Genomic DNA, 14,420 nt, shown 5'->3' with positions numbered 1-14,420 from the left:
TCCACGATTATCTTCTGTGTCTGTGTTAATTGGTTTCCCTTTTCTTTGTTGAAGAGGGTCTGTGCAATCCTTCTGCCTAGTCCGCCATCTTGCCGGAACTCCTTACACTAAAATTTTTGAGTTACTACTTTCTACAGTAGGTGACAATATTCAAATCAAGCTGTTTCTGGAAACTAATATAACATAGGTTTGTAATCCTTACATATGTATGAAAATATTTTAATTTGGAAAAATTGTTACTTATCAGATGATGGAGCCTTTAAAGCTCAGGATGGATACTTTAACTGGTTTTAATATTTGAGTGACATAACCATTATCTAACTTTCTTTCTTCAGAAAAGACACTCTCAAATCTCTGGTATTACAAAGTAAAGAGGGACCCAAAATAATTATTTCTGAGGATATGACTGTTTTGGATCTAGGGCGTTTGATGGCTGTTCATGCCTTTTATTTAATGTTCTACTGCATTTCAAATTGGAATATGGATATGGATAATCTAGGCAATTGTTCCATGATGTTGTTCTCTTTATTATAGGTGAATGTAGATATGGAATTTGAACTGAATGAACTTGAATAAAGTTTACTTCTTCATTTAGAGGACAGAAATAGATTCTTCTCTTTCAGATAATCAGTGGGTCATTTTATATCACTTTATAGTTTTCATTAATATAGGTTTGTGAGAACATCTCCATAAGAACTGAGTTTAATGGAAAAAAAGTCATTTGAATTTGACAGAACTGAGGGATTCTTGGTGTCTTAAAACATTGCCAGAGATAAAATGATTTATTCTAGAATCATAACATATTAGCATATGAGTGAGGATCATCTGATTCAATCTTACCATCCTGTGACTGGAGGACCATAACCAAAACCAAACTCACTGCCATTGAGTCAGATCTGACCCATAGTGACCCCTCCTTGGGTTGCCGAGACGGTATTCAGTGGTAGGAAGAGGAAAAGGTCTGCATTTACACAGGGCTCATCTATTTAATGTTACTGAATTTCACTTTGTGATAAGGTAAATACATGATATATACAGGTGAAGAAATAATAGTAATCACTGTAAACAAATTAGGGCTTTCTCTAAAAAAGGAAAGGATAAAAAAAAAACAAAACTAACACTGGCATAGGACTCACCAAATACCAAATACTATTCTAAGCATTCACTTAAGTTGAACTATGTGAACTATATGAATTGCCAATATTTGATCACTTGGACCTACAAAAACAGTAATTTTATATGGTTCTACCTAAAACATACATCCACTTATTTAATCCTCACATCAGCCTCATACAGTTTCACAGATGAGGACACTGGAGGCCTAAGAGGTTAAATAAGTTGCTCAAGGTCACAGTGATGACAAATAGCAGAGCCAGGATTCCACATATGACTCTTCTAGAGCCTGGGCTCTTCACACTATCCAATGTGTCCTTTTTCCTAAAGCCAGGAGTTGACAGAACTGTACCCTTTTATAGGCTATAAACTTGAAAGAGACCTGACAAGATGATTTTTTTCTCATTACACTAATTTTTTATGGAGTAGCTTCTCTCACAAACCTAGACTAATAAGAACTATAAAATAATATAAAATAAACAACTGATTCTCTTAAAGGAAAAAAAAAATCTGTACTTTACTCCAAAAGAACAACTAAACAGGAAAATTACAGCCATTAATAGGGTTTGGGGTACCCCTCCTGTTAAGTAAAAGTTTCAGAATGTAGAATAAAGTTAAGTAATAAGAAAACCCACAGCATTCATTTATCTATATGATTGTAGATTATATTAAGAAAGATGTTCTATGGAATTGAAAATAAGGTAATAATCACAGACTTTGGCTCTCCTGAACATATATTTGAACTGTCTTATGTTTGAACATATATTTGAACTTGCTGATCTTCAGATGATAATCCATCCATTGACACTGCTTTTATCATAGATAATTGGTCTTAGGAATGTAACTAAAGGGAAACAGCCTACATACTTGCAAAACGCTACTGATACAGAGGCATCAAAACTGACAGTCATAGTCTACATATCAAGTCATATCATTTGAGTTGGAAGAATCAAATTTTAAAACTGTTGGCAGATAAACACACTCCCACACACACCACCTCCAACACTCACATTTGCTCTGTTATGGAAAAGACCTAAAGATGATGTCATTTCCATCATTCTCAGGGTATAATCAGTTGCTAATATATTCCATTTGCTAAGATAAATCTGAAAAAGTGTATCTAGAAATAAAGCCTTAGATCCTTTTGTCTGACAATTTTCAGACTGTTTCTCACCCCCATGCAGAATAGGTAGAATCGGTTCTCTGCAGACCTTCCCATTCAGTGGAAGTTGTTAGTTATTAATTCCACACTGAACATTTTTGTACTTTAAATTCATTTCAAGGGCTTCTGTGACTCTGCTAAAAAGTAATCTGTATAATGTGGCTAACAAGAATACAAAACTACAGGGGGCCTAATAGGGCCTGCCTATATCCTTCCCTTCCTTTAGATTTAAGAATGTGGTTGCTGTTAGGTGCTGCTGACTTGGCTCATAGTAATGCTGTGCACAACAGAACAATTTAAGGATAAGATGTGGCAAATTCTGGGTTCATTCATTACGTCTGTTTTGGAAGAACATAGTTGTCTTGGTTGATGTCAACCTGAGAAGTTAAGAATATCTTTCAACTCACCTAATTTTCCATAACAATCCTTTTTTATATGTGTCCTCCAGGAATCTTTTTAATAACTTTTCAAGCATCTATCTTTGCAGATAGCATGTCTTGAGAGGAGCTTGACAGCTTTACTTTTCACTGTGTAAAATAATATTTCCTTTTATCTGTTAAAAGCTCTCAAATTTTCAGCCAGACTTCATCTGGGATAATACCCGTGTCCTAGCAGTAATCTCATGACCTGGGGAGAAAGTATGCTTCTAATCTGTCTTCACTGGCTAGACAGACAAAATAGTTGTCTTCTCTAGAACTTTCTCTAGTTTTACTATACTGGTTGCAACAAACATAACTTGAAATTTCAACTTGAGGGATGGAAGGAAAATAAGATGACATTTCATGCACAATTAAATTTGACAATTCTAGAACTAAATTTGAAGGAAGGAGAATAATTGTATTTTTTTTCGAGAGAGATATGTCCATTTTTAGGAGACTATTCATTTGTCTTTGTTTTCTAACTGAATGCCTTAATGTGACCTGTGGGACACTGTAAAAAGGGCACGGGGGCAGCATCTTCAGACCTCTTCTAACTTTACAAGAGGAAGACAGAATCACCATCAACGGCTCAAGGCTTATATTCAGAGGCCAGACGTGCCACCACCCTCCAACCTTTTTACCAATTCTGACACCAACTGTCCCTCCTATAGCACTCACTACTTCTCTGCTGGTTAATTCATTGCAATGGCCACACAGAACTCACAGACACGTAACAGGCTACAATTCACATTCCGGAACTCACTCAGGATACAATTCTTTGATCAGGATAGTCTCCCCTCTGTTATGCACTCAGGCTTGCCTCTCTGGCCCTTGGCCTCTAGTCCTGGCCTCTGCCTGTGTGGGCCAGGTAAGCCTGCCACTCTTTCTTGTGCCTGTTGGTTCCATTGCCACCATCTCTCTACTGGGGCAGCTCTCCACCGGGGAGTCTCTCCACTGGGATGTCTCTCTGCTGGGGCATCTCTCCACTGGAGTGGCTCTCAGTCAAGGAGGTCCAGCATAGGGATGTCAGGTCCAAGGACACACTCCTCTTCCCTTCCAGCTCTTTTTTAATGGCATTGCCATCTCTCTGCCTCTTGGAGGGCTCATATAAGCCTGGCAGAGTGACAAAACTAATCAATCCCAACATCAAAGTTCTATTTGCATGGTTTATTTGCAAAGTTTATTTGCATGGTCCTACCCAGTAATCCTGGAGAAATGGTAGCATAGTGCCTAAGGCACTTGACTGCTAACCAAAAGGCTGGCGGTTCAAACCCACCAGCCACTACTCAGAAGGAAGATGGGGCAATCTATTTCTGTAGTTATACTGCCTCGGAAACCCAAGGAGGGGTCGCTATGAGTCGGGTCCGACTCGACGGCACATAACAACAACACAACAACAATCCAGTAATCCAATGGGAGTTACAAAGACTATGGCTAGAAAAGCCATACCAAGTAATATACTGCACCACAGACATATATCACCCATGTACAGTTTCAGCCTCTCAAGCTTCTTGGGAAGCTGCTATCCCATTTGTAGTATGTGCAAGCACCCAGTAGGGTGTGACGCTGAAGAAAGGGACCTCACCCCACCAATCCTACCATCAGAGTTCACTTGGCAGATGTGTATCCCATATAATTGTATCAAAATTTGTATTACCTCAAAAAAATTTTTCTCCTTGATTTTAGCATGACTCCTGTTACTAAAAATACCTGGTATGAAGAAAAAAAACTAAAGCAGAAAGTGATTTAATAATGAAAGGGTTAAATTACACACCAGTTTTTGATAAACTTTCTCCTCATTTTTCAGATGACTCAATTTTTGGTTTAAAATCTCTAAAATTCATTTTAAACATTTATATACTACATATGTATTGCCTTCCCTTTGTTATTTATATGTAAATTTATTCCCTCAAAAGCAATCTGACTTTAGGCAGGCAGTGAGGGAGAGTGCCCAGTCCAGTGACTAAAACCTTCTGGACCGTCTGATCTTCCCATTACTGACTCAGTGTACTATATTTCTTTTTATTCTTTTACAAAATAGTCCTACTACTAAAACTCAGTAACATAAAATCCAGAGACTCCTTTACAAAATACAACTCTTGTCTCTCTGTTCCTCTCTCTTTGGTTTAAATTTCTACCATCATGTTACTCATGATTAGTTGCATTTATCTTTTTATTTTTCTTTTAAATGTTCTTTTTTATTTCATAACCCACTGTTATAGAGTCGTATCCCACTCATGGCAACCCCTCTTTGGGTTTCCAAGGCGGTATCACTATGGAAGTAGATTGCCCAAACTTCCTTCTGAGGAGTGGCTGGTGGGTTTAAATCACCAGCCTTCTGGTTAGCAGTCAAATGCGTTAGGCACTATGCTACCAGAGCTCCTTTTTATTTCATAGCATGTGGAATTAGCAGATCCTTATTCCATGAAAACACAAGTGTTTGGTTCACAACCAAAACTAAAACAAAAATAAACAAACAAAAACTGTCATCGAGCTGATTCCAACTCATAGCGACCCCCATTGGGTTTCTGAGGTGGTAAATCTTTATGGAAGTAGATGCCCAGTCTTCCTTCCATGGAGTGGCTGGTGGGTTTGAACTGCCAACCTTCTGGTTAGCAGTCAAATGCCTTAGACACTATACCACCAGAGCTCCTTATCTAAACAACAGTGCCCCAAATATTTGTTCTACCATTGATATTTATTAAAAAAAAAAGTATGTGAAAACTCAGAAAACAATCATTAAGTTTATTTTAAATTTACATATAAATAACAAAGGGAAGGCAATACATATGTAGTATATAAATGTTTAAAATGAACAAGGAATTTTTGTTAGAAATTTTGCTCCTAGCTCATGGAATAGAATTATATCAGTATTCTATGATGCTCTTCAGAGAGAGCATGAGTTCCTGGTGCTTTAGAACCTGAAAAAGTATGAAAAATGTTCTTTCATAAGTAAAACAGAGGGTAGTATGAGAAACTGGACCACAAAATTAAGACCTACTAAATTAAAAAATAGTTTATATTTTCTTACATCATGATATAACAAAAATAAAAAAAAAATAGGTGGCCTTGTGCCAAGTAAATCAGACTCTCACAGATATATAAAGTAAATTATACAAATTGTTTTAGAAAAAAACTAGACATTAAAACTCATCTATACCTGTTGTTGTTGTTGCTATGTGCCATCAAGTCGGACCCGACTCATAACAACCCCTCCTTGGGTTTCTGAGGCAGTATCACTACAGAAGTAGATTGCCCAACCTTCCTTCCAAGGAGTGGCTGGTGGGTTTGAACTAGCAGCCTTCTGGTTAGCAGTCAAGTACCTTAGGCACTACACTACCAGAGCCCCCCATCTACATCTATGTAGATGTAAATTAAATACTAATTTACTTAAGTAAAAAATAAAGAAAAAAGAAAGTGTATTCACTAACACAGTTGCACAAGATGGAGCAGAAGAAATGGGAAGTGCACAGTAAATAAAACCTATGTAAATGGCACTGTCATTTTTATCACTACTTTTTTACCTTTTTCTAACTCATTTTACTAAGATTTCAGAACAGATGATATAAATGAATAATTTACAGTTTCCTACAATGAAATAAAGAGTACTAGTGGTTCAGTGGTTAAGTATTTGGTTGCTAACTGAAAGGTCGGCGGTTTAAACCCATCAGTTGTTCCTCCAAAGAAAGATGTGGCAGTCTGCTTCTGCAAAGATTTACAGCTTTGGAAACTCTATGGGGCAGTTCTACCCTGTCCTATTGGGTCACTATGAGTTGGAATCAACTTGAATGCAACGGGTTTGGCTTGGTTTTTGGTTTTAAGTGAAATGACTTAACTTGCAGCTCTTTGGTATTTTCCCTTTTTAAGTCAGACAGACCTGTCTGTACATCAAGCTGTGAATTTGAGGCTCAGTACTCACTTTTGTACTCTTACGCAGTAAGTGAGAAAACCCCTCCTGTTATTCCAGATGTGTTTTAGATTCTATTTCTTGGCTCTGTAACTACCCTCTGACTTGGAAGAGGATGAGAAATTTCCCTATTCTCACTGGCTCTGACTAGGCTGTCTGCTCTAGTTCTGAGTGTCCTGGACTCTGTTAGAAAGACAATTTTCTATTCAGGTTCCAGCCCTGGAGCATACTAGAGGATTAAGGGCACTGGGAAAGACAATGTGGCTTTGCAACACTGAAAGTAACCAACAGTGGCTGACCAGTAGGCCAGGCTTCTAGCTGGTAGGCTTCAAACTCTACTTTGGCATGCTGGGCAAGGGGCGGGGCATGCCCAGGGAAGAAAGTTTTGTTATATGACATTTCAGCCTGAATTATAACTACAGAGAAAAGGATTCTAATTAGTAATCTTATTTTAAAATTAAAAAGATCATTTTCCCCAAATAACCATTTAAAACTATTCTATTTCAGTGGCCTGTTAAAATTTTATTGTGGAACTGTGGAAATCTGAATTTAGTTTTTCATTGGTTTAGTAAGGGCCTGAATGTTTCTGTGGCCAACATGCAACTGTTATAAAGAGGATCTAGGCCAGAACAGCTGGGTGAGCTGGCAGTTTTTTCCCAAATGTGTAACTATGGTTTGTGTTGGGTACCACTGCTTCTTATCATGTTTGCAAGTTCAGAAATCCATGACATTATCACTGTGAGGGCACGATCCTTCATCAGACAGGAACATATCACCTGGTAGTAGATGCAGCAAACAGTCATGTTTCTGGGAAAAGATAACAAGTTTGAATTACTGGTGTAACAAAAGGTTAACAACTGGGCTGTGGCTCCCTTCTTCAGTCTCTTGAGGAAAGATATGACTGTAAGTAGAACTTCCTATAATTTTAACGGTCCATGAGAAGCTCAAGGTCTGCTGTATCTGATGTTAGGATTGTTCATTGTACGACTCATAATTTATGAACTACAGCTATGTTAAAAAAATGGAAATCAGTCACTTAGTCTAATAAGGGCTACGTGCCTAGTAGGGTATTTACGAAACTGAGAGATCTTAGACATGGTGGCTTCCCTGTCCTGATGTGACTTGTACTCTTAACAGGCTCTTGTTAACTGCATAACAAAAACGTACCCCTCGAGGTAACGGGATATTAAAAGCTTCATTCAAGTGTCTGGACCTCTGTGGTACTACTGCTGTGCTCTCTATTATATCTGACTGCTAACCAGAAGGCTGGCAGTTCAAACCCACCAGCCACTCCTCAGAAGGAAAACCGGGCAATCTACTCCAGAGAGATCCTGCCTTGGAAGCCCCAAGGAGGGGTTGCCATGAGTCAAACAGACTCATGGCAGTGATTTTGGTTGGTTTTTTTTTTTTTTTTTTGGAACTATACTCAGAGCTGGGTAAACCAACAGTGTCTTTTACATTTGATTGGTGAACTGAACCTGAAACTCACTACTCTTTTGCCACTGGCAGATGCATTCCTTGGAAAAATAATAATTTCTAAGTCTGGCTATTACTAAGCACACTTCGCCTTGTCTTCAAGAAGACAAGAATTTGGCTTTTACTATATTTGAGTCCTTGAAATGTTTCCTTTTATTCTATCCATACTTTCCTGGCAATAAGAAATAATTCTAGGCATTTTATGCCAACCTATTTCACACCACGGCACTGTTAAACTGAAAACACTCTGAATTTTCGGAGAGAAAAATGATCAGCTTGTTAAAAAAAAAAAAGAGGCATATGCAACATCAGCTTCAACCTGATGGGAGAAATTTATAGCAGTTTCTCCCTCAATGATTGACATATTATAAAACCAACTGTTAAACACCATGGTACATTTCCCCCTACATTCCTTAGCGGGGTGGGGGATGGAGATAGGCATAGGCAATACAAGTTAAAAATTGCTGCATAAGATTATTACCTTTTTAATAAACAATAAGAAACTTGCTAACTGAAAAAGAGGGAAATTAGGAACATCTAAGGAATTAATCAACCTTCTATTGCATAATGTGTTATTTTTCAATTTTATGTCTTGAAAGGGAAAGAAAACATGTACCCTGCAATTTATGTAATGTCTATTATTATAAAAATAGATCCAAACTTAACTTCCACAAAATACCATTTTATTTTAATTTAATTAATTACCAGCTAGTAGGTCTGCCGATGCTGAGGAGCTAGAAGCAGCCTGAGGTGCAGGTTGGGGTTCAGAAGCACTACTTCCAAACGCATCTATCCGTTATCCGTTTGCAGCAAAAAAGTAAGAGAGTGCAAATAGTAAATACAGGAAGTAATTTAAGTTTTGTGCAGAGAAATGACACTTTGTATGGTCTCTCCTGTAGACATATGAAATGACTGTAAATTAAACAATGCTCTGATCAGTTTATTCTCTCTCTCAAAAAAATAAATTCTAAAATATTTAAGAATACCTCTTTGTAAGATTAAAATGCTTATTTTTTTTTTTAATAATAAAATTTCTGGACTATCCTATCTATCAGAACAGAATACAAAATTTTAAAATAATTGTCAAAACAAAATAGAATTTTCCCATTTGGAACTCTATTAAACTTAACAAACAAACAAACAAACAAAAAAACAACTTAATTCTAGTAGTAGCAACAGCCCTAGTTCATTGTTCATTTGATCAAGTTTATTGTTCATTTGCTACAAGTTTTGAGCATCCTAGCATTAAAGATTATGACATCTCTTTGTGCTATACCTCATGGTATATAACACAATGCCTCAATGTACAGTAGATATGCAGAGTGGGTTTAACTTGCTAAGAATATTATTTTACCCCCAAATCATAGACATTATAGATTTTCATGAAGAAATCACTTCAGACCTATACTTTTTCTTATAAATTTACTGCTAGTGGAAGATTTTAGATGTATCATCCAATTGAATAGTTCCAAGAGTTAAATTCAGTTCAATCCCCTGCCTTCAGATAATATATAATAAAAGAAAAAGAATACATAGAAATCAGTGAAACATCTTCCATTTTTCTGGAAGTTTTTTAAAATATTAAACTCAACATTTATAGCTAAATCTTACAGAATAATGTACAGCCTCTGTGGTTTACACTTTCAGTTTTGATTGTCTTATTTGTTTTCAGTTCTGAATTACAGCTGGTGTTTATACTGCTTTGAAGAATTCAGGAACATGGATTTAGCTAGCAGACCAGGATCACCAAGGAAGAATAGCAGACATCCCAATCAGTCTTTTCCACACGAGGAAGAACAAAACATCGACAACACAAAGATCCAAATGAAAAATGATCCGGTTTAGGCCATGCACTGAAAACTGTGAGCTGATGAGGATGAAGATGATGATGGCAAAGACATGGAAAGATCTTCACTTAAGAGATGAAAATAACTTAGTCAAAAAGAAAAATAATGAAGATAATAAATAGAAGATCTAAAAACTATTCTGAAAGGGGAAAAAAGATGCCTTAAGCAGAGGAGGAGGAGAGATACGCACCCCCAAAAAGGTCTATCACACCTGAAGAGTCTATCTTTGCTGGAGAGGCAGTGCTTGCAGGAGATGGTGCTGCAAATGCATCCACTGCAGTGAAGCACAGAACAGGAAAATGACAGGTCACCCAAAACAAAATGAAACCATGAGCCTTGACAGACAGCATCTTCAGATTTCACATTCCTAATAGTGTGACTGAACACAATCTTAACAGTTAAGAAAAAGAAAATGTATTTTAAAATACATACTTTCCAGAAGAAAATAAAATTTGACTTCTTGAGGTCAGAAGTTTTAGTATGAAAAAGAAATTTCATCTCTTTTCATCAGCCTTAGAGTGGAAATATTAATCCTCATCAGTTAGTGATGGTCCAAAGAATGAGATTTTAAAAATAAATTCTGAGTTCCGAAGAACTAGAGACACATAAGCATACATTTATCTCCACTTCTCCATATATAACCCCCACAAGACATCTCTAAAGGCTTGGCCCTGGCAAAAGCACTCACCCGATAAGAGGTCAGCGGTGAGAGAACTCTCAGGCACAGGAGAGGCCCCTTGTGGTGGAGAGGAGAAAGCATCTTCCAAAAGTGAAACAAACCAAAACCAAGCAGAAGTAAGTAGAAAGCTGAAATCAAAGTCAAAAATCTAACAAATGCATTATCATCACAGGTGGTATAAAGAGCATAATCATGAAAACATCTAAGGAAACAAGTGAAAGAAAGGATTGCTTTAGTTTTACCTGTACCAAACAAGTCTATGCTAGGAGCAGCAGCATCTGACTTAGGCGCTGCAGCGGCTTCAGGAGGAGACTCAAATAAATCTAAGACCAAGAACACACAAGCCTTTACTCAATTTGACAAACAAGCCTGAAACATCATTGCTCTCCCTTTGAATTGGTACTTTAGAGGGTTCTGAATTAAACAGCTAATGGTTTCTAGAGAACCATTTAATTACAGTGTTCATGCAGTAATTGTGTATGCTGTTTATCTGCAGTACCAGAATTCAATCCACCAGATGAAAAGAGTTAACCAACAACAACAAAAAAATTACCACCAAAGATATCTAGAGCAGGAGGTGCGGTGGTGGTTGTGGTGGCGGAGGTGGTGGCAGTGGTGGTGGCAGCAGTAGTAGCAGCAGCGGCAGCTGCAACGGCGGGAGCAGGAGAAGGAGCAGTTGCGGGAACTGGAGGGGCTGTGCTAGCTGTAGGGGTAACTACAGGAACACTGGTCTCAGGAGGCTTCATTGCAAAGAGGTCCAGCTCAGGTGCAGCCTCTGCACTACCTTCAGACGGGGCAAAGGGGTCTTTTGGAAAGGAAAGTGGAGACACATCGAGCATCAGTAAGGAAAGAGACACGAGAAAATTGTCATAACTACAGGTTAGAGATACCTTACACAGATAGTGACACACTGACTAGGCATTAGACTGCTTGATTTAACCACTATTCTATCAGCCAGCATCAGTGATTGGAATGTTTTTCTAAAGAAAAAGAAAACTGAGTAGGTATCACAAGTTGAGAAATTGAAAAACTTCAATGTATTATAAGATTAGCCTAGAGTCTAGGATCAGAGATTCTTTTTCTTAAAATCCTTACTTAATCTGGTCAGTTTGATAGCTCTGAAAATTCATTACAACATCCTGATTCATTTGAACTCGGTGTCACAAAAGAATGCAATACAGCATTAGAGAATAAAAACATTAAGGGAGCATACTTGCACTTACAAAAATTGTCAATCTTGAGAAATTGTCAATTTTGATAAGTATGCACATCGTTCTCTTAATGTTTTAAGTGCTAGCATCATTCATTCATTTATGATGATTGACAGTCTATACTCAGAAGAAATTAAATTAGAAAAACATGTGGTCACATCTAACTACAAAGGCTTCATGTTAGGACAGAAACATAACAGACTGACTCAGGACGTTAAACCCACCATTTCCTGAACATGCATCAAGTGCTGCTGCTACAGGGGTTGGGGTAGCTGGTGCGGCGGCCCCTTCGGATGCTGCAGGGGCCTCCCCGGGAGAAGCTGCAAAGGCATCTTGGGTGCAGTTTTTAAAAATAACAGAAATTAAAAGAATAAAAAGAGAAGAAAATATAGTAAAAGAACCAAGTTAAATTGCAAAGAAGGCTCCCTTATACAACATGAATTTTTAAAAAGGCATTTTTATGGCCCATGCATTGTTGATGGTCATAAAACAATTATTCTTTGTGCCCCTGTATGTTAGTTACATGCAAGTAGTACTACTACTGAGGCCTATGAGGATCCAAAAGGAACAAGATTCTCATTGTATAAGGGCTCTGAGAAGCATGTTTTATGTATCATTAAAATTAATGGATGTGAAAATTACAACACAAAAATAACTTTACAATGTAATTTAAGATAATAAACTTTGATGTCCAGGTAGTATTTATTCACTGTGTTGTTATGATATCTCTGACTAGTGGCTTCTAGCAAATGTGAATGTCTTCTTTAATGCCAATACAATAAAATACAGGGTAGTACTGTAAACAAACAATTGCAGTTCAAAAACTTTTATAGTCTAGTATAGATAAATTAACACTGTTAACATAAAAGCTTTATAATTTGTTCAAAAGAGTTAAGCCTTCACTGTCCTTGAAAAGCATTTGCTTTATCTATTTTAAAGAAATAAAAAGATAATGAAATTAAGGAATGACACTGTAATACTTTTATATTTACTTAAATTGATTGTTTTCAGATATTACTGTATTATTTGAAAAATAATTTTCAACGAATTAAAATACAGTTTCATGTTTTAATATTACAAGTGTTTTACTATTTATAATACTGTAATGATAACATCCATTAATATACAGGTAGCCCTAGTTTATAAATGCCCAACTTATAAATGGCTGGTGTATACAAATGGCTCACAATGCATTTCTCCAACAAACTATGCTAATTATGGTAAAAAAAAAAAAAAGCCTGGAACTTGCATAGATACTCTATGGTTTCAAAACTAGAAAAGGAATAAAGTGATCATAAGTGTGAGCAGCTTGGGAGAAGTAACTCTTGGAGGCTAGGGATCAACCCTTACCTAGAAACTGCCACTTACCTGATAGAACTCAAAATACAAAATACTGTCTTCCATAATACTGACTGGTGTTCCCTAGAATACTGTTCCCTCCTGCCATCAATGAGAATTCATTATATACACTTAGGAAATGCCACACAGTATATCCCCCTACCTGGATTTACTTTCTAGGAAGGCCTATAGTCAAAACTCTTGTTTGTTGGTTTAACTCAGCATGTCTCAAACTGATCTGGATATGAAACACACTTTAGTAACATCTCGAGGGACAGTGTTACATGGAATAATAAACATTTAATTGTATGGTCATTTGGGTTAGAAAAAGTCCTTTGCAAGGGCAGAAATATCCCTAGAGGGAATAATGGGACAATTGGTTATTTATATCTCACAGATATATTTGATCTGATTGTCTCCCTTAGCTACACTGAGGGAATATAAATTCTGAGTGGAGGTCAGGAAAGAGGCCAAAGAAATAATGCTGGCGTATGAAAAATATATCAAGGATAGGGTAGGCCTACTTCTCCAGATGCCATGTTAAGGATATTACAATGTAGGACTTGGAACATGAAAATCCTAGGAGCTGGGGTAGAAGAACACACAGAAAAGTATGAGGATATTGAGTAATTATCACCAATGTGTAAGTAGGTGAAGAGCCCTGGTGGCAGCAATGGTTAACTATTCAACTGCTAACCAAAAGGTCATCAGTTGGAATCTACCAGGCACTCCATGGAGAAAAGACCTGGTGATCTGCTCCTGTACAGACTGATAGCCTCCCTATGGGGAAGTTCTACTCTGTCCTATGAGGTCATTCTACATCAGGATCAATTCTATAGCACCTAACAACATAAGGAGGTGAAACTCATATCTATAGTTCATCATCAGAAGTTTTTTGTTTTGTTTTGTTTTTCATGTCAGCAAGACATCTTTTGATACTTCTCCTATAACTTAAACATTTTCAACTTAGCTGTCTACTCTGTTCAAAACTTCCCTTAATACCTAGTTCTCTTTCATTATCAATGGTTGTATTATCCATCCAGTATTAAAAATTAGAACCATTTCCAATCCAGTTCTCTTTCATTTGCCACCCATTTGTAGTTCACGTCTATATCCTGCCTCTTTTTTTGGCCTGGGAATGTTTGTTTTCTAGGAATGCTTGTTCCTGCTGTTCTACAACTATGGACAGAGTCCAGGCCTTAAGATCAGCAAACTGTTGTCTTCCTTTGCTGCACACCAGCATTTTGTAACACCACCACCACCACAAT

At 37.2% G+C, this 14,420-nt stretch overlaps 1 protein-coding gene across 1 annotated transcript in view; it reads right to left on the bottom strand.

Annotated features, from left to right (window-relative positions):
* Positions 1 to 14,420, bottom strand: part of SNAP91 (synaptosome associated protein 91) — a 185,205-nt gene that overhangs the window by 45,900 nt on the left and 124,885 nt on the right. The window contains exons 16-21 of the mRNA XM_007951204.2: positions 12,039 to 12,146; positions 11,157 to 11,408; positions 10,846 to 10,926; positions 10,613 to 10,684; positions 10,115 to 10,198; positions 8,783 to 8,866 (exon numbers count right to left, since the gene is read on the bottom strand). Of these exons, the coding sequence (XP_007949395.1) occupies positions 8,783 to 8,866; positions 10,115 to 10,198; positions 10,613 to 10,684; positions 10,846 to 10,926; positions 11,157 to 11,408; positions 12,039 to 12,146 (681 nt within the window). The remainder of the gene's footprint in view (positions 1 to 8,782; positions 8,867 to 10,114; positions 10,199 to 10,612; positions 10,685 to 10,845; positions 10,927 to 11,156; positions 11,409 to 12,038; positions 12,147 to 14,420) is intronic.

This window comes from Orycteropus afer, unplaced genomic scaffold, assembly GCF_000298275.1.
Source record: "Orycteropus afer afer isolate SDZICR_OR568_19922 unplaced genomic scaffold, OryAfe1.0 scaffold00011, whole genome shotgun sequence".
NCBI lineage: Eukaryota > Metazoa > Chordata > Mammalia > Tubulidentata > Orycteropodidae > Orycteropus > Orycteropus afer.
This window is presented reverse-complemented; position numbering and strand designations above follow the sequence as displayed.